General features: G+C 35.3%; 1 protein-coding gene across 4 annotated transcripts in view; it reads right to left on the bottom strand.

The window, feature by feature from the left end:
- The window catches only part of LOC103566226 (uncharacterized), a 396,238-nt gene that overhangs the window by 144,073 nt on the left and 230,090 nt on the right, over positions 1 to 22,075 (bottom strand). For all 4 annotated transcript variants that reach the window (XM_070603400.1, XM_070603403.1, XM_070603401.1 and 1 more), the window contains one exon: positions 2,745 to 2,864. In XM_070603400.1, the coding sequence (XP_070459501.1) occupies positions 2,745 to 2,864 (120 nt within the window). The remainder of the gene's footprint in view (positions 1 to 2,744; positions 2,865 to 22,075) is intronic.

The raw sequence follows: 22,075 nt of genomic DNA, 5'->3' as shown, positions 1-22,075 counted from the left end.
GAGAGACAGATTTACCGTGAAGTCATTGTAGCTTAAGTTTTAGGGCCCCTCACTTGTACAGGCCCCTTCCAAGGCCCTGGGGATATTTTATGTTTGTAATATTTGTCAATTTCTAAAAATTTTGTAACTTGTTATTTTTTTCATTCCAAATTTCAATTTGTACATAATTTTGTGTTTTTTTTAAGGAGGGACCGTCAAACTGTGTAAGGTTCAAGCTCTTCAAAATCTAGATCCTCCCCTATTAAGTGTGCCTCACCAATAGTCAGCTGGGAGAATTTTACTTATCTTTCAAACTCCTAATACTTTCCTGTTACCCAAAATACATCAGAATCTATAGCTACAAAACAAACATTTTGATGATAATCAATAATACTCAATCCATTTCCATGTTAGGAATTAATTAATTACATGGCAGAATGTATGCACTAGTTAATGATTTCTTTGAGAGGCCACTATGGGAAGAAAAATTGTGGGCCTGTAAAACCATATTAGATTCGTAGAACTATAAGTGACCTCAGTTGTCATTCACCCAAGTCCTGCATTTTACATAGAATAAATTGAGATTTGGAAGGGAAATATAACTTGTTCAAGTTCCCATCTTGGTAATTAGTGGTAAAGTAGGGATTTTAAGAAAACTATTTAATCCTCATACTAATTTCTACCATTGTTTCAATTTATTTGATCTACATTTATGAAAAGTTTATTTCCTAACATGTTTTGGATTTGTATTTTTTGCATAAGAAGGTTAAAATTCTATCTGACTCTACAAATGACAGCCAAATTATTACTCAATATTTTAAATCATTACTTTGTGTAAATTACCATCAGCATTTAATGTCCTATCCTTTTCGCATCCAGTTTACAGTTTAATGACATCCTTGATCCAATTGAACAACAAGGTAACAGCTTCTATTTTAAAGGTTTATCCATTTTTTCAGGTCATTAACTGACTATTTCAATCCAAACAATTCTGTATTAAAAATTTCTACCTTCTCTCTTTCATTAAATCATTCAGATTAGGTGTCCATGCAACTATAATAATAATTTTGTTATCTGTACATAGATAACAATAAAGTCTGACTTAGCAATAAGGGAAAATGATTCTGAAAATACAAGCAAGACATTTGAAGGATTACTTCCAATTATAGCTTAAAAAATTTCATGTTAAATCATTTTTTCAGTTGAAGTAAGTCTGGAGGTTATTTTGCTCTTTGTTTAAGCAGATATAAGTCATAATAACATTACTTTATAAAAGTACTGGAAACTCATATACTAAGAGTGATGCAATAATATCCTAGTTGAGCTAAAATAATGTACTTAGAATATGCAAGCTGACTTCATTGGGAATTAATCTCCAGGTTTCTTATTTCTGATCTTAAAAATTCCTTATCTCAATGTAGCATGAAAATCTTTACAATAAATTTGGAACACATATATATAAGTAACATAAAATGCACAAAAATCCACTAAGACTCCAGTGGTTAAATGGACAAGGGTTATGAATAGGCAATTCAGCTAAAAAGAAGTAAAACTGGCTAATAAATATAATGGAAAACATTTAACCTCATTAATTATAAGAGGAACCAAAATATGACTAAGATAATGACTATGACTATTTTTCACCTAGATAATTCTATTTGTTTAAATAGCAAAAGCATAATGAAATGGTTATATAGGTATGGTGCGGACAGAAGTGCAAACTGATACAACCCTTGAGAAAAGCAATTTTTATATATGTATTAAGAAACTTAAAAATGTTCATAACCCTTGGACCAGTAATTCCATGCCTAAGCATCTAAGCCTGAAAAAAACCTTTGTGCGTGAAGATGCACAGTTATGTATATCAAAGCAGTATATATAATAGCAACATAGCAGGAACTTGAAATAATTTGAACACCAACAATGAAGAAAATATCAAGTAAATTATGTTCATATGATTAAATTATATAAATATATGTGTGTGCATGTCATAATTATATAAGTAAAATATGAATAGAAGAAACACTGGAAGAAAATACACAAATATTATTAATGGTTAAAACAATTCAAATGCTTTTCTATATTTTCCACATTTATACAATAAGCAGTAATTGCTTTTAAATTAGAAAAATTAATTTTAATAATAAAGATAAACTGAGAAAATAGGAGAACCATATAGCATAAAAGAAAAATGTACAAGCAATTAAATATGTATTAAAACCAAAATGAGGTTCGATTTTACAATTCTAGCAAGAATTAGGAAAAGAGATAAAACTCAATATTGGTGAAAATACAGGGTTTAATTTGGTAGAGTTCTTCTGGTAGATAATTTGATAATACAAATAGTCTTAACACAATTGTATACTCTATCACCATAATCAGAATCACAGGAATATACTCAAGCAAATTATTTGAATGGTTAAAAATACATTAGACTCACAAAGATAATTATATCAACTTTGCCATTAATACCTAAAAACTAGTGACAATCTAAATAATCTAACAATAATTGAATGATTAAAGAAATTATGGTATATAAATTCAATGATATATAATGCAATCACTTAAAATTAATGCAATGACTATATGGAAAAGCAAGATATGATTACATCATCTTATATACTGTATACATTGAGAAACATTGGAAGGAAACCGAAAAACCCATAAATGATTGCTGTGTTAAATTAGAGATGATTTGATTGATATTTACAAATCTTTTCTAAATGCTTTATATTAATGATAAATCTTTTTAAAAAACTGCTTACCACTTGCACCCCAGGTGGCTTCTCTTCAGGGGTAATAAGTTCTTGAATTTGTGTTTCTGGTCCTGCAAGATCAGGTGGCAGAGCAATTATGTAATGACAGATTTTAGTCACACCCTTGCACTAGAAAAGAAGAAGATAAAGAAAAAGGATGCATGAAACTCACATCAATGTCGTTAACTCAGTCCTAATACATAATTGCCATTATTTTAATTTTTCAAAAAATGAATATATATATAGTCATATTTATATTCAGGGAAAGATACTACATGACTCAGAACAGGATGAAAATATATTTGTTTGTTTCCAGAGTCAAGTGTGTAGTATCAAAGTATAAAACCGGGCTTAATTTTTTAGGTCCTCTTAGTTGTGTTGTAGGCAACATGCAGATGAGGGAGAAAAAGTTAAAAGAGATTTCAAATGTTCACTTATTTATATTTTTTTCATGGAAATTATAGAAAAGGCAAAAGAGCCTAAGAAGAAATTAACTATCACCCAGAATTCCGCTCACAGGGAAACAGGGTAAATATTAAATTTACTTATCATGGGGGCTGGCCCCGTGGCCGAGTGGTTGAGTTCAAGCGCCCTGCTGCAGGCGGCCCAGTGTTTCGTTGGTTCGAATCCTGGGCATGGACATGGCACTGCTCATCAAACCACGCTGAGGCAGCGTCCCACATGCCACAACTAGAAGGACCCACAACGAAGAATATACAACTATGTACCAGGGGGCTTTGGGGAGATAAAGGAAAAAAATAAAATCTTAAAAAAAAAATTTACTTATCATGACTTCCATAAATATATATTTACTGGGGATTTATTTCGAAATGCACTTTGACGGGTGTTTTTTTATGTCCCTGTACGTATGCTTTCAGGGACCATATTGTCATTTTCTTTAAATAAGGAAGACTCTCTAAAGGAAATCTGAACTGTGTGAATTTTAATATTTTGATATAACACATAGCATTTGATTCTAAAATGTAAGAGTTAGGAAAGGAAATGAAAATTTTGAATAAAAAGAAAGAGTTATAAATAATGGCCCAGTAAACCACCTACTTACCTATCAGTAAATCTCATGGATGGGAACTGTAGTTTATATATAGCTCTTTGAACCCCTATCACTGAGCACAATTCCAAGTATATAGTAGAGCTACATAAATATTTATTGTTGATGATTATGAGGGCATAAAAGCAATTCTCAAACTTTCTCAAGGAATGTATAAAATGATGAAGTCTAACATTGCCTTCGCGTAAAGGGGTCATGGGAAAAACACAGTGATTTAAATGGTTAAAGAGCAAAATAGCTTACAATCTTAATGACTTGAAAAACCCTATAGACAAAACTCCATACCTATGCTGGTACCAAATGTGCCTTTTATCCTTGGTAAATATTTCAATTTAATATGTACATTTAAAGTGTAAAGTTATAAATATGACACAGGTTACTCATACATACGTAACTTGACTTTTTAAAAACAGAATCAGAGAATACTTAGGTTGGATATTATCTTAACATCTGTCCAATCTCTTCATTTTGAGATAGGGAAACTGAGGCTGTTACAACATAAGATTTGAGGTGTAAGGGGCAAGGAACATGTCTTTATGCTCCTTGTATTTCTTTTGCCTAAACTCAGTGACTGGAACATAGTAAATGTTCACTAAATGTTTACTGAATGAAATAAATTCATTCCCAACTGGAACTTCATGCTCCAGCCAGCCAGTTTCTTAATTGTTACACCAATGCACCATGCTCATTCCTGTTTCCAGATTGTTCTTTTGATTGAAATGTCCCTACATTCACCTTTGTCTAGCCAAACTGCTTCCAGCTTTCAGAACTCAATTGAGTTCCAATTTTATTTGTGAAATCTTATAGGTGATTTCAGCCTTCTCTCTACACTATGACTATCTTCCTATTCATATTCTATTTCAGAGCAATCTACCAGCTAAATCCTTAACTTGAACCACATGGGTGAGGAGAAAATATTGGGGGTAGGTGGGAGGGAAAGAACAAACAGAGCTTCCATGATTGTATTAGAAATGGGGCAAGGAGCAGGAGTAAGATAGTGTTAAGTTGCTTCACCATTTTACAAACGTGTAGTTAGGCAATGTTGGCAGATACCACAATATAGCCACATGTGATGTTTCCATTTCTTTTGATGCCTTATCTTCCCAATTGGGCTATCAAGCCTTCTTTTCCAAGTTAGGTTATCAACTCTTTAAGAGTATGGAACATATTTTTCAATTTGTGAACTTCCTTAGCACAGCGTGTATGAAATAATACTAATAATCTTCAGGCAGGCCTGGAAAGCAGAAAGTCAACTGACAATAGCGTTGACTCCTTTTATTTCCTAGACCTATCCCCTCACTCTCCTACCTCCACTTTGACTTTGAAGAGATCAGAAATCAGCCAGAAAACTGAGAGATGAGGAGTGGGGAAAGAAAGAAGAAATGAATCTCCCTTACCGAACTTCAAGTTCTTGCTTCCAGAAGGCCATAGCTAGGAGAGGGGATTAGGTGCAACTTTGAAGTTGAAGCTCTGATTTCTACATGGAATTAGATATTCTAAGTAACTTTAGGAATTTCTATCACTTAAGAGTGAGCAGAAAATCTTGGAACTGCCCAATTTTTCATCTTCCATTAATGTTTAAATGGTGGGAAATAAAAATAAATATGCTTTAATGATGATATCTCATGAATCTTGCTTATACAACATTCTGATTACAGAAATTACAGCTGGGATTATCATGGGACTATGTTTATCCATGGCCTCTTTTGTAAGAAAAATGATTGTGTGGTTGCTGAACTTGGTGAATGGGGTAAACTCATGCTGAAAAAAATATGTCATGGGTGTTGCTGTCATTGTTAGAATAATTGTTAAAACATATTTCCTCATCTATCTTCTGGTGAATTTTGAAATGGTGTACTTTGATCTCACTTTCACCCTTCTTTTCCCCGTCCACGTTATTTTTTGCCAATATAAGGATTACTGTAAGTGTTGCAACTTGCTGGAGGACAATGGCCTAGAGATAAGTAAAAATAAACAAGGCATGAGCCATCTCCATTGCTCTTTCCATCATACAGAAAACACTAGCTTCCATTCCTAGTTTACTGTGAGAATGCAGGACAGCATTATGAACACTGGTTAATTGCTAATAAAGCCTCAAATGTATACAATTACTAATTATTTCTTGTTCTGTGTAAAAATGATTTCAAAGTATTTTCAAATTTGTGGCATACTAATTTTAATGATTTTTCCCCCTAGAGTCCTATTTTTCTTCCTGGTAACCAAAGAAGTAAAAGTCTCTAATTGAAAATCAATGGCTTACTATAAAGGGTAATAAAAAGTAACAGAGTAATGAAGCAGTAAGTAGTATCATCTCTTAAAGGTCCCATAGACAGCAGTCAAGGGTGAAGAAGGCCGGTTTGACCTCTAAAGATACGTCAGAGTGGGAAAGTATAAAAAGCTGTCTGCCTAGCGCAATCACTGTTAGAACTCTGTCAGATTGGTTTTCTCTCAGTGGTAGCACCTTTTGGATAACAGTAAGAAGCAAAACAAAAGGCCAGAAAGAGAAGAAAAATTATTTATTATTTTTCCTGGCATTTGTCATGTCTAAATGATCCATTCTTTTTCTGAAACACTTAAGCTAAAAAATTGAGACATGCTCCAGATAAACCAATTATAATAACACAAATGTTACTCAGAATGTGACGTGTATTTTGTTTCATGCTTTTCAGTCAAACTGTAATTTACACCACTAAGTAAGTTCAATAATCACCAACATTTGTTTTACAGCATGGCCTTTGCTGTGCTTCTGATAGTGATGTGGATAATGGGATCAGAAAAGCACTAAAGCTGACTTTTGACATTGATATGCCATTCTCATCTCTTCTTAATTTTGTTGGGACATGAGACACAGGAACAGACAGAGTTCATTTGCTAAATACTACGCTGATCCCCAGATTGGAATTTACAGCTTTCCACTTTCTCATTCAGGGCAGTGAAAAGAAGTTGGAGACCAATTGATAATTTCAGATATTCCATAGGAAATAATATACAGCCAGTAAGAAACTTTGACCCAATTTACTTTGTATCTTCAAATATTTATGAGTTAGAAAATGTCACTAAAGATAGTGATTTGATATGTAGTGAGCTTCTGTCACATGTGTCATAACCACAACTCATTTGCAAAAAGAACACCATATACTGTCTGACCTCATCTATGTCACATAGCATATGGACTATAATATTACCTGGACCAAACCTCGGAGGAATTAATATTGGCTCACTATAATTGTAGAATTTCAGAAGCTTTGAACAGTAAAGAATTGAGTAATCATCAAATCTGTCCTCCCACTTTATGTAGACATTTGTATTCCAAAATTAAATATAAAATAGAGAATAATTCAGTTATATTTTCCAAAACATTTTATTTGAAAACAAAAAAATCAACATTCTGCTTAGCTTACTCAGTATAACTAGGGAAACTCTGGCACCATTTGCTATAATGTGGCTCTTGGGAAAGGAAGCAAAACATCATACTGATCCAAGAAGCAGCAGAAGCAGCAGCAGGAGCAGCAGTAATACCACCTGTGTCAGTGGATGAGGGTCCCCAAGACCCCTCATTTGGAGATTTGCTATGACTCGTGGGGCTCAGCATATAGTTGCATCCATGGCTGAAACTTATTAAAGTAGTAAAAATACATGGCTGGATCATAACATAAAATGATACAGGCAGATTCTGGAGGAATCCACATGCAGACTTCCTTATGCTCTCTCTCTCCTATGAGGGATCACACAGAGCATACTTTATCCCTAGCAACAAAAATGTAGTGACATGTGTGTGATGTTTTTGCCCAGGGAAGCTCATTAGAGACTCAGTATACAAGATTTATTACTGGGGATTGGTCATGTAGGTACACTCTGCCTGGCACATATCAAAATTCCAGATTCCCAGAAGGAAATCAGGTGTTCAGCATAAATCACGCTGTTTGTACAAACACTATAGGTACAATGAGCTACTCTTATCTTTTAGCAAGCAGAGAAAAAGCCAAGTTCCCAAACTCCAGCCAAGGCCCAACCTTGCAAGCAAGTTTTTCTAAAAACAGCAATCTCAATTCTGCTAAGTTAACTTTTTTTCACACCATCACCACCCAAATGGGGCTTATTTCTAGGCATTAAGTGAAGCAACTTTGAATGCACTGCAATATCATCATAAAAATAAATACCTTACTTGTGGCACCTGAATGGCTAATGAGAAGTGAGGAGTAGGTGGAAACACTCAGGACAGGAATTAGGTATCTACACTGAAGGATGATTTTCTCTGCAGTTAACAATATTTGAAAAAATTAATTTTATTTCTTATAAACCACCATTAAAGTGGTTTATTAGGCTCAGGCATTGCAAAGTGCCTGTTTTCTTAAATGTTGAATTAATTCTTGTCTAAGAACCATATTTAGGTCACTGATGATAAACCATAAAGTTCAATTTGGTAGTGAGTAAGCAAGATACTTTTGGGGAAAAAAAACAGAATTATAGCTTAAAAGAAACATTCATAGTAATAAAATAAGCCAGTACCAGAAACTTTACATCTTCTTCCTACCAGTGTCTCTCTAACTCTCTTGACTATGAAGATCATAAGGAACACTTGTGAAAAATATAGATTTATAGGCCACTTGAAGATTCTGAATAGACAGTATAGCCTAATGGTCAAAGTTATCAATTTTGGAACCAGAATTCCTGGATTAACTCTGCCACTTAATAGCTGTGTAACTGTAGGTAAATTAAATAACTTTTGTTTGCCTCAGTTCCCTCTTGTATAAAATGGGGATATAATAGAAACTTACCTCATAGGATTGTTGTGTGGATTAAAGGAGTCTAAATATATAAAACAGAGCCTGGTGCATACATGAAAATATATATACACATTCACATACATACACACGTGCAAATCCAAGTATAAATTATGTATGTGTAATATATGTAAAAATCTTTTTGTGTATAAAGGCATGAGATAACTATTATTATTATTATTTGGTAGGTCTATGGTAGGGCACAAGAAATACATATATTTACCAAGTGCTCCAAGTAGCACTTCTGAGCAAGCAAGTGTGAGAAACTATATTAGAGTATGTAAGTGGAGATGTCCTACAAGACATAGAGACTTTTTAGAAAGCTTTAGTAATTAAGACAGAGTGGTAGTGGCACAAGGATAGACAAATTAATTGATGGAACAAAATAGGGCATCCAAAAGGGGGTACACATATATATGGAACTTTGATATATGATAGAAAGGGTGTTGCGAAATGGTAGAAAAATAACAACTATTCAATAAATTGTGCTGGAAGAATTGGCTATCCATTTGGAGAAGAATAAAATTAGATATCTGCTCTATCTTATGCATAAAACCCCATTCAGATGGATTCATAACAAACGTGAAATGCAAAGTTTAAATGTTTTTAGAAGAAAATACCAAAGAACTACTTTCCTTGGGATAATGAGGGATCTATCAAACAAAAGACAAAAAGCACTAGCCAGAAAGGAAAAGACTGTCAAATTCTATGTCAAAATAAAGATAAGTATGAGAAAAGTGAAAAGACAAACTATAAACTGGGAGAATACATTTGAAACGTGTAACCTCAAAGGACTAACATCTAGAATATACAAGGAATAAAGTACAAACCAATAAGAAAAAAGACCAACAACCCAATAGAAAAAATGGGCAAAATATCTAATCTCTCACAAAAGAGGAAGCATACATAGCCAATAAATATTAAAATATAGTGAACTCGAGGGACATCAGCAAAGTGGCTGAACAGGAGGTCCCTCACTTGTATCCTTCCTCTACAACAATAATTCTGCAGTCATCCATAGATACAAATGCCTTTGTGGGATCTTTTGGGTCCAGGTAGAAGATAGAGAAATTCCAGTAGAGTCTAAGACTGAGGAGATCCATTTTGAGAAGGCAGGCTTGCATGCACCCTGGTGGCTAACCCATTGACCATGATCCTAGATACAGACCCAGAAACAGCTCCATACCCCTGTGGACTCAGCAGCATCCATGTTTGGCCTTGGTCTTGCTAACTGCATCATGCACCAAGGGATCCAGGAGGAGTCAAGCCCAATTGTGGCCTGGGTAGTAGGCCTACAGACCTTAGTCCCACCTGTAGAACCTGAAGATGCCTGTTATCCAGCTCCAGACCTTCTCAGGTGTGGTCTGGGAGCCCTAGAGGTAAGTTCACCAAACATAGTCTGACTGTAGAATCTGAAACAGCCTTGATACTGGGCTCTAGCCCCTCCCAGCTGCAGTCTACAAGAAGTCCTACTGGCCTAGAGACCCAATGAGGGACACTCCTGTCTGTAACTGGAGATCTCAAAAGGGTCTTGTACTCAGCTTCAGTCCCTCCCAGCTACAGTCCTCAAGCAGTCCTGGTAGCCCAGGTTCCCCCAGGAAACATGCCCCTGTCAGTGCCCCAGGAGTCAGGTCAGCCAAACTAGGTCTGATAGCAGGTCCTGAAATGAATCTGTGATTTAGCTCCAAATGCTTCCAGCTGTGGTCTATGACCAGTTCTCCCACCTGGAGACCCACAAGGAGACATGCTTATTCATGCCTCTGGAGTGCAACACTATTGAATAAGATCCTGGATGCAGTCCTATCCATCCAGGGATCAGACAGGATCCAAGCCTGCCACAGGTAGATCCCACTGAAGATCCAGGAACAGCCTCATTACCTAGCTCCAACCAAGCATAACCAAGATTTCAGAGATAATCCCAGGAAACCAACAAGAGAAGATCTTTACCTGCTGGAACATGTCTGTAAAGACTGGAAGAGGTGTTTGCTCCTTCAAATGCACAGACAACAACACAAGGCTACATGGAGCATAAAAACATCAGGCAAAATGACACCATCAAAGGAAACTAACAAAGCTCCAGTAACCAATCCCCCCAGAATGGAGATCTATGAATTACTTGACAAAGAATTCAAAATAATCATCTAAAAGAAACTCAGTGAAATGCAAGAGAACACAGATGGATAATTAAACACAATCTGGAAAACAATGCATTAATAAAATGAGAAGTTTAATAAAGAAATAGAAACAACAAAAAAGAACTAAATGGAAATTGTGGAGCTGAAGAACACAATGACACAATTGAAAAATTTAATAGAGAGCTTCAACATGATACTTGATCATACAGAAAAATGAATCAGTGAACTTGAAAGTAGGTCATTGAAATTAGCCAGTTAGAGGAACAAAAGAAAAATGAATGTAAAAGAGTGAAGAAAGCTTATTTGACTTATGGGACACCATTGAACTTACGGAAATTTGCACCATGGGAGTACCAGAAGGAGAAGAGAGAAAAAAGCATGAAAAGTTTATTTAAAGAAATAATAGCTGCAAACTTCCTTGAATCTTGGAAGAGATATGGAAATTCAGGAACATGAAGCTCAAAGGATCCCAATCAATGTCAACCTAAAGGAGATAACCCTGAGATACATTATAATCAAAATGTTGAATGTCAAAGACAGAGATAATTTTGAAAAAAGCAAGAGAAACTGACTCATCACATAGCCATAAGATGAAAGGAGTTCTTCAAGTTGAAGTGAAAGAGCACCAAGTAACAACAGGAAAACATATAAAAGTACAAAACTCATTGGTAAAGGTAAATATATAGTCAAATTCAGAATACCCTAATATTGTAAAGGTGGTGCATGAATCACTTTTATCTCTAGGGTAAAAGTTAAAAGGTAATGGTATTAAAAATAACTATAACTGGGGCTGGTCCCGTGGCCGAGTGGTTAAGTTCGTGTGCTCCACTGCAGGTGGCCCAGTGTTTCGTTGGTTCGAATCCTTGGCGCGGACATGGCACTGCTCATCAAACCACGCTGAGGCAGCATCCCACATGCCACAACTAGAAGGACCCACAACGAAGAATATACAACTGTGTACTGGGGGGCTTTGGGGAGAAAAAGGAAAAAAATAAAATCTTTAAAAAAAATAAAAATATAAAAAAATAACTATAACTATAAAAATGTTTTAATGGATGCACAATATAAAAAGATGCAATGTGTGACATCAATAGCATAAATTGAGGGTGGAGGAAATGAAAGAGCATACAGATTTTGTATGTGATTCAAGGTAAGTTATCACTTTAAAATAGACTTTTATATTTATAAGATGTTTTATGTATGCCTCATGGTAACAAAATAAACAAGCTTTAAACTTCTAATAGATAAACAAAAGAGAAAGAGAAAGAAATTCAAGTATACCACTACAAAAAATAAATCACAAAGGAAGACAGCTAGAGAGGAAGAAAGGAACACGTGAACTATAAAACAGTCAGAAAACAACTAACAAAATGGCAATAGTGACTCTTAATCTATCAATAATTACTTCAAATGTGAATGGATTAAATTCTCCAATAAAAAACACAGAGTGGTTGAGTTAATAAAAAACCAAGACCCAACAATATGCCACCTACAAGAGACACAATTTAGCTTTTAGGACACACACAGGGTAAAAGTGAAGGGATGGGAAAACACATTCCATGCAAATGGTAACCAAAAAAGAGGAGAAGAGGTTATACTAAATCAGATAAAACAGAATTTCAGTCAAAATCGATCACAAGAAGAAAGGTCACTATATAGTGATAATGTGGTCAATTCATCAAGAGAATGTAACAATTGTAAATATATATGCACCCAACATTGGAGCACCCAAATATTTAAGGCAAATATTACATAATTAAAGGGAGAAATAGACAGTAATATAATAATAACAGAGGACTTAAATAATCCACTTTCAACAAGAGATAGATCATCCAGACAGAAAATCAATAAACATTGGACTTGAACTATACCTTAGACGAAATGGACCTAACAGACATATAAAGAACATTCCATTCAATGGCAGCAGAATGCACATTCTTCTCATATAAATGGAACATTCTATAGATACGTCATATGTTAGGCCAGAAAGCAAGCATTAACAAATTTAAGAAGATTAAAATCATATCAAGCATGATTTCTGACTACAGTGGTAAGAAACTAGAAATTGATAACAGGAGGAAAATTGGAAAGTTCACAACTATGTACATATTAAACAACACACTCTTGAGCAACCTGTGGGTCAAGAAGAAATCAATAGGAAAAGTAGAAGTATATATAAAATATATGTTCATATTTTATGGAAATATATATGTATATGTTTACGGAAACATATATATATATATTTTTATGGAAAATGGAAACAACATACCAAAACTTATGGGATGCAGCAAAAGCATTTCTAAGAGGGAAGTTTACAGCAATAAATTCCCACATTAGGAAAACAGAAAGTTCTCAACTAAACTAAATTTACACCTCAAAGAATTAGGAAAAAAAAGAAAAAACAAAGCCAAAAGTTGGCAGAAGGAAGGAAATAATAAAGATCAGAGCAGAAATAAATAAAATAGAGACTAGAAAGACAATAGAAAAAAATCAATGCAACTAAGAGTGTTTTCTAAAAAGAAAAACAAAATTGACAAACTTTTAGCTAGACTAACAAAGAAAGAGAGAAGACAAATAAAATTATAAATGAAAGAGGAGATATTACAACTGCTACCTCAGAAATACAGAAAATCATGAGACTATCATAAACAATTTACACTAGCAAATTTGGCAACCTAGAAAAATGGAGAAATTCCTAGAAACATACAACCTACTAAGAATAAATCATGAAGAAATTGAAAATCTGAGCAGATCAATAATAAGTAAGGAGATTGAAACACTAATCAAAAACCTCCAACAAAAAAACCACAGGACCAGATGGCTTCACATGTGAATTCCATCAAATATCTAAAGAAGCGTTAATGCTAATTCTCCTCAAACTCTTCCAAAAAATAGAAGAGGAGAAAAGACTTTCAATTTTACTTCATGAGAGCAGCATCATCCATATACCAGCCAGATAAGAACACTACAGGAAAAAAACATTACAGGTCAATATCCCTAATGAATATAGATGCAAAAGTCCTCAACAAAATGCTGGCAAAATGTTAAAAGGATCATACATCATGAACAAGTGGGATATAATCTTGAGATGCAAGGATGGTTTGACATATGCAAATCAATAAATGTAATACATCACATTAACAGAATGAAGGATAAAATTATATGATCTTAACATATGCATAAAATATTTGAGAAAATTCATTATCCTCTCATGATAAAAATTCCCAAAAAATAGGTATAGACAGAATGTATCTTAATATAATAAATCCATTTATGACAAGCCCATTCCTAACATCATACTCAATGGTGAAAAGCTAAGAGCTTTTCCTCTAAGATTACCAGCAATAAAAGGGTGCCCACTATCACCACTCCTTTTCAACATAATCCTGGGAGTCTTAACCATAGTAATCAGACAAGAAAAAGAAATAAAAGGCACTCAAATAGGGAAAGAAGAAGTAAAATTGTCTCTGTTTGCTGATGACATGATATTATATATAAAAAAAACCGAAATATTTCACCTAGAAAGTGTTAGAACTGATAAATTCAGCAAAGTTGTAGGATACAAAATTTGCTTACAAAAATCAGCTACATTTCTACATACTAACAACGAACAACCTGAAAAAGAAACTAAGAACAGAATCTCATTTACAATAGTATCAAAAAATTAAATATTTAGGAATAAATTTAAACAAAGAGGTGAAATATCTGTACAATGAAAACTATAAGACATTGATTAAAGGTATTGAAGAAGACACAAAATGAAAGACATCCTGTGTTCTTGAATTGGAAGAATTAATATTATGGAAATGTCCATAATACCCAAAGTGATCTACAGATTCAGTGCAATCCCTATCAAAATTTCAATGGTATTTTTCACAGAAAAAGAAAAAACAATGCTAAAATTCATACAGAATCAGAAAAGATTCCACATAACCAAAGTAATCTTGAGAAGAATAAAGCTGGAGGCATCACACTTCCTGATTTCAAACTCTATTACAGTAATGTGTAGCTTAATGATGGGGATACATTCTGAGAAATGCATTGTTAGGTGATTTTGTTGTTGTGCGAACATCATAAAGTGTACTTACACAAACCTTGATGATATAGCCTACTACACACCTAGGCCATATGGTATTGCCTATTGGTGTGGAGAAAAGGGAATCCTTATACACTGTTATCACTGTTATTGGAAATGTAAATTGATACATCCATTATGGAAAATGCTATGGACATGTCTCAAAAATAAAAAACAAACCCTACCATATGATCCAGTAATCTCACTACTTGGTATACATCCAAAGGAAATGAAATAAGTATCCTAAAGAGATATATGTACCCATGTTCTTTGCGGCATTATCCACAATAGCCAAGACAAGGAAACAGAATAAGTGCCCATTGATGAATGAATGGATAAAGAAACATATAATGGAATATTATTCAGCCATAAAAAGAAGGAATAGCAGTCATTTATGACAATATGGGTGAAATTTGAGGACATTATATTAATTGAAATTAGCCAGACAGAGAAAGGGAAGTACTATATGATCTCACTCATATGTAGAAACTAAAAAAGTCAAACTCATAGAACCAGAATGTAGAACTGTGGTTACCAAGAACTGGGGGATGGGGAAAATAGGGCAAGTTTGGTCAAGTGTATAATCTTTCAGTTATAAGAGGAATAAATTCTAAAGATCTAATCTACAGCATTGTTACTATAATTAATAAGACTGTAGTTTACGTGAAATTTGTTAAGAGAGTAGATATGAAGGTGATCACCAAAAAGAAAGATAACTATGTGACATAATATATGTTTTAATTAGTTTGAATGTGGCAATCATTTCACAATGTGTATATATATATATATATCAAACCATCACAATGTACACCTTAAACATGTAATTTTTGTTTGTCGATTTTACTTCAAAAAGAGCTGAAAAAAATTAAAACAAAAAAACACACAAAAATGGTGAACTCAACAATCAAGGAAATGCAAGAGGTGGTCCAAGATGGTGACATAGGAAGATCCTGAACTCACCTCCTCCCATGCACATCCAAATCTACAGCTACATAGGAAACAATGACCTCTGAAAAAGTTCTGAAAACTAGCTGGATAGCTCCTTTACATCAAGCATGAAAAGGGCCACATCAAGGTGGGTAGAAGAGGCTGAGAAGCAATCTTACAATAAACCCCATCCGTGGCATGGTAACCCACAAGTGCGAGGGAACTCACAAATCGGGAGCTTCTCCCTGAGGAGCAAAGGGTTTGCACTCCACATCAGGCACCCAACACTTAAGACCCACACCTGAGAAACAAGCCCCTAAAACATTTGGCTTTGAAAACCAATGGGGCTCATGTCCACGAGACCCAAAGGGCTGCAGCAAACAAAGAAACTGTTCTTAAAAGGCTCATGCACAGACTTACTTACCCTAGGGCCCAGGGCAGAAGCTGCAGTTTGAAAAGCACCCAGACTATATGTGAAAGAGATTTATTTGCTAATCTTAAAGCATCCGCCGGATGGGGAGGGGCCTCTTGGGATAATCTCCCAGGAACAGAGGAGTGGGTAGGCATAGGTCTTGCACTCTTCCTCTAATTTGCTAAAGCTGGAGGGTGGCAGGTGCTGTTTTCTTTCCTGTGTCTCAGGGGGTGCCATTGTTACCCTCCAACTGGCGGATGCCATCATTGCTCTCTCCCCCTGCCTTGCTAAAGCCAGTGGGCACCATCTTTGCACTCTCCCTCTGCCTTGTTAAAATTGTCAGGAACCATCCTTTTTTCCCCCTTTTTTCTTTATTTCTTTTATCCTCAGTCGGTGCCATCTTCACACTCTTCTTCTGCCATGCTTCAGAAGGCCAGTATCTCCCAGAGGAGAGCTTTAACCCACAACTGATGTCACTTTTGTTATGTCTGGTGCACCAGTTTTTGTGGCTGCAGTCCAGGGGACACCCCTTGAAAGCCTGGTTCTGGAGGCCAGAGTTGCTTGCATTCCTGGGTCCCTTGAGACTGTAACAGTCAGAGAGACAGTGCTTGGAAGACTACCACCCCCATGGTACTGCACACATAGCAGACTAAAATGCACCACCAGTTTTTATGAGAAAGAGATCTATGTACGTATGCAGGAACTTTGGCCTGAGGGGCAGACCTCTGGACTGGCACACATTTAGAGGCCTACAGAGGTGCCCTCAGAAAACAGAGGCTGGTAAATACAATCTTTGTGTTCTCCCTCTGAATTACACCAGCTTGCTGATATCTCCCAGAAAGGAGCTTATATCCTTGTTTGGCACCCTAATTTTTGCAGCTTCTGCCAGAGAACATCTCTACATCACCTGGCCCTGGCGGCCAGTGGGGATTATGCTTGCAGGCCCACAGAACTATAACCAACAAAGATAGAGTTTTCAAATGGCTATAACCTTCAGGGCACATCAAGAGGCAACAGAGCCAGGATCCCAGTCTTTCTGTGAAAGAGGCCTATTAGCCCATCATCATAGCTGCAGCCTGAGGGGCAGGCTTCTAATTAAACACACATCCAAGGGCTGACTGTAACCTTTCCAGAGACCTCAGAAGGCAAGTGCTATCTTCATGCTCTCTCTATTGTACTTCAGAGCACCAGTATCTCTTGGAGGGGAACTATTACAAGTGTCTATTGTCTCAGTTTTCATGTCTAGTGCTCTGGTTTTTGAAGCTGCTGCACAGGGGATGCCCCTTGGTTGCCTGGATCTGGTGGCCAAGGGCTTGTGTTTCTGGGTCTAATAGGACTATAACAACTGGAGAGAGAGTTTTGGAAGGCTATCACTCCCAGGGCACTACATAGAGAGAAAACTGAAACATACCCCAATCTTTCAGTGAAAGAAGACTACTTGTCCTGGAACTTCAGTCTGAAGGGCAGGTTTCAGAATTGCCCCACATCTAGAGGTCTACAGAGGTGCTCTCAGGGAAGGTAGGCCAGAGCGCACCATCTTTGCCTCCCTACAAATTGTTGGTATCTCCCAGAAAGGAGTTTATATACTCATCTGGAGTCCAAATTTTTGCAACTGTCACCCAGGGGATCATTTGGTCTAGAGATGAGCAAGGTTTACAACTGCAGTCTCACAGGACTGTATATATTTGCATACCTTAAAAGGTGTTGCCTGAAAGCCTGGCTTTCATTCAGCCTGAAACTATGTGCTGACTGAGAACCCTCCCTTTGGGATACTGACTAGTCTGGCACACTCTCAGCAACCAGGAACTATTAAAAATAAAATAGACTGCTTGTATAATTTCAAAGTGTTGTGAGAATATCAAGAGTTAGGGCAAGATTGATTGATAAGGTTCATCTGCTACACAAGGCCACTCCTTCCAGACTGAGAGAGGTAGGAGGGTCACATAATACATAGAAAAAACCACACAGAGTCAAGCAAAATGTGGAAACAGAGAAATTGTTCCAAATGAAAGAACAAGGAAAACACTTTAACAAAATGGAGATAAGTAATTTACCTGATAAAGAGTTCAAAGTAATGGTCATAAAAATGCTCACTGAACTCGGGAGAAGAATGGATAAACACAGTGACCACCTCAACAAAGACACAGAAAATATAAGAAAGTACCAAACTGAAGTCACAGAACTGAAGAATAAAATAATTGAACTTAAAAATACATCAGAGAGGTTCTACAGCAGACTAGATGAAGAAGAAGAAGGGATCAGTGATCTCAAAGACAGGACAGTGGAACTCATCCAATCAGAACAATAAAAAGAAAGAAAAAGAATTTAAAGTGAAGATAGCTTAAGGGACTTGTGGGAAATACGAAGCAGTGTAACATTCATATCATAGGGGTCAATGAAGAATGAGAGAAAAGGGGGTAGAAAAATAATATTAGAAGAAACAATGGATGAAAATTTCCCTAACCTGGGGAAAGAAACAGACATCCAGATTTAGGAAACCCAGAAAGTTCCAAATATGATGAACTCAAAGAGATCTACACCAAGAAACATTATAATTAAAATGTCAAAAGTTAAAGATAAAGAGAGAGGGGGCCAGCTGCGTGGCTGAGTGATTAAGTTCACGTGCTCTGCTGTGGTGGCCTGGGGTTTCACCAGTTCGGATCCTGGGTATGGACATGGTACTGCTCATCAAGCCATGCTGAGGCAGCATCCCACATGCCACAACTAGAAGGACCCACAACTAAGAATATACAACTATGTACCAGGGGGCTTTGGGGAGAAAAAGGAAAAAAATAAAATCTTAAAAAAAAAGATAAAGAGAGAATCTTCAAAGCAGCAAGAGAAAAACAACTTGTTATGTACATGGGAATCCCATAAAACTATCAGCAGATTTTTCAGTAGAAACTTTGCATTCCAGAAGGGAGTGGCAAAAAATATTCAAAGTTATGAAACAAAAAAAAGGTTCCAACCAAGAATACTCTACCTGGCAATGTTATCATTTAGAATTGAAAGAGAGATAATGAAATTTCCAGACAAGTAAAAGCTAAAGTAATTCATCAGCCTTGCAAGAAATGTTAAAGAGACTTCTTTAAGCTGAAAAGAAAGGGCACTAATTAGTAACAAGAGAACATATGAAAGTATAGATCTCACTGCTAAAGGTAAATATATGGTAAAGGTAGTGGATTAATTGCTTACAAAGCTAGTATGAAGGTTAAAAGATAAAAGTATTAACAATGACAATAAGTATAATAATTAGTTAAGGGATACACAAAATAAAAAATGTAAATGTAACATCAAAAACATAAAAGGTGGGAGGAGGGTAAAAATGTAGAGTTTTAGAATGTGTTCAAACTTAAGTTATCAACTTAAAATAGACTGCTATAAATATAACTTATTGTATGAAAGCCTCATGTTAACCACAAAGCAAAAACCTAGAATAGATACATAAAAGATAGTGAGAAAGGATCTAAGCATACTACTAAAGCAAGTTATCAGACCACAAAGGAAGAGGACAAGAGAAGAAGAAAGGAACAGAGAAGAACGACAAAACAGCCAGAAAACAATTAACAAAATGGCAATAAGTACATCCCTATGAATAATTACTTTAAATGTAAATGAACTAAATTTGCCAATCAAAAGACACAGAGTAACTGAATGGATAAAAAAATAAGACTCATCTATAGGCTGCCTACAAGAGATTCACTTCAGATTTAAGGATACAGACACAGTAAAAGGGAAAGGATGAAAACATTCCAGGCAAATGGAAACCAAAAGAAAGCTGGGGTAGCTGTCCTTATATCAGACAAAGTAGACTTTCAAAGACTGTAATAAAAGAAAAAGAATGGCATTACAAAAACATAAAGGAGTCAATCAAACAAAAGGATATAACATTTGTAAATATTTATGCACCCAACATAGGAGAACCTAAATATATAAAGCAAATATTAGCAGGACTAACATGAGAAATAGACAGGAATACCATGATAGTAGGGGACTTTAATACCCCAAACACATCAATGGATAGATCATCCAGACAGAAAATCAATATGGAAACAAAGGCCTTGAATGACACATTAGACCACATGGACTTAATAGATATATACAGAACATTCCATCCAAAAGCAGTAGAATATGCATTCTTCTGAAGTGCACATGGTACATTCCAAGATAGATCATATATTAGGCTACAAAATAAGTCTTAATAAATTTAAGAAGATTGAAATCATTTCAAGCATCTTTTCTGACCACATGGTATGAAAGTAGAAATTAATTACAAGAAGAAAACTGGAAAATTCACAAATATGTGGAGATTAAACAAGAGACTACTGAACAACCAATGGGTCAACAAAGAAATCAAAACAGAAATCAATAACTACCTTGAGACAACTGAAAATAGAAATACAACATGGCAATATTTATGGGAGGCACCAAAAGCGATTCTAAGAGGGAAGTTCAGAGCTATACATGCCTCCCTCAAGAAACAAGAAAAATCTCAAATAAACATTCTAACTTTATACCACTAGGAATGAGGGGACAAAAAGAAATGTGAAGCCAAAGATAGTAGAATGAAGGAAATAAAGATCAGAGCCGAAATAATGAAATATAGACTAAAAAGACAACAGAAAAGATCAAAGAAACTAAGAGCTGTTTCTTTGAAAACATACACAAAATTGGCAAACCTTTAGTTAATATTTATCAAGAAAAAGAGAGCTCAAATAAATAAAACCAGAAATGAAATAGGAGATGTTACAACTTATACAGTACAGGAGATATAAAGGATCATAAGAGATTACTATGAACTATTATTTGCCAACAATTGGACAACCTAGATGAAATTCCTAGAAACATACATTTCAAGACTGAATCACGCAGAAATATAAAACCTGATTAAACCGATTACTAGTAAGGAGATTGAATCTATAATCATAAACCTCCCAACAAACAAAAGTCCAGGACCAGACAGCTTCACTGGTGAAATCTACCAAACATTCAAAGAAGAATTAATACCTATCCTTCTCAAACACTTCTAATAAACTGAAGAGGAGGAAATGTTTCTAATTCATTTTCTGAGGACAGCATTACCCTGATATATCAAAACCAGACAAGGACACCACAAGAAAAGAAAATTATAGGCCAATATCCCTAATGAACATAGATGCAAAAATATTCAACAAAATTTTAACAAACCAAATTCAACAATACATTAAAAGGACCATACACCATGATCAGGTGAGATTTATTCCAGGGATGCAAGCAGGGTTCACGTATGTAAATTAATCAATGTGATAGACAACATTAACAAAATGGAGGATAAAAATCATATGATCATGAAGTAGATGCAGAAAAAGCATTTGTAAAAATTCAACATCCATTTATGATAAAAACTCTCAACAAAATGATCATAGGGCAAATGTACCTCAATATAATAAAGGCCATATAAGACGAGCCTACAGCTCACATCATACTCAGTGGTGAAAAGCTAAAAGCTTTTTCTCCAAGATGAGGAACAAGACAAGGATGCCCACACTCGCCACCTTTATTCAATATAATATGCCAGAGAAACTAGGCAAGGAAAAAAATAAAAGGCATAAATTGAAAAGAAAGAAGTAAAACCGTTACTATTTGCAGATGACAGGATTTTATACACAAAAGCCCCTAAAAACTCCCCCCAAAAGTGTGGGAATAAATCAACGTATTCAGTGAAGTTACAGGATACAAAATCAATATGCAAAAATCTGCTGTGTTTCTATACACTAACAATGAACTATTAAAAAGAGAATTAAAGAAAGAAAATTAGAAAGAGAATTAAAGAAAACAATACCATTTACAATTGCAACAAAAAATAACTAGGAATAAATTTAATGAAGGAGTTGAAAAAACTGTACACTGAAAACCCTAAGACTGATGAGAGAAATTGAAGAAAATACAAATAGATAGA

The sequence above is a fragment of the Equus przewalskii genome, chromosome X (assembly GCF_037783145.1).
Source record: "Equus przewalskii isolate Varuska chromosome X, EquPr2, whole genome shotgun sequence".
NCBI lineage: Eukaryota > Metazoa > Chordata > Mammalia > Perissodactyla > Equidae > Equus > Equus przewalskii.
The sequence above is the reverse complement of the archived record's forward strand: the minus strand, read 5'-3'. Positions and strand labels throughout refer to the sequence as shown.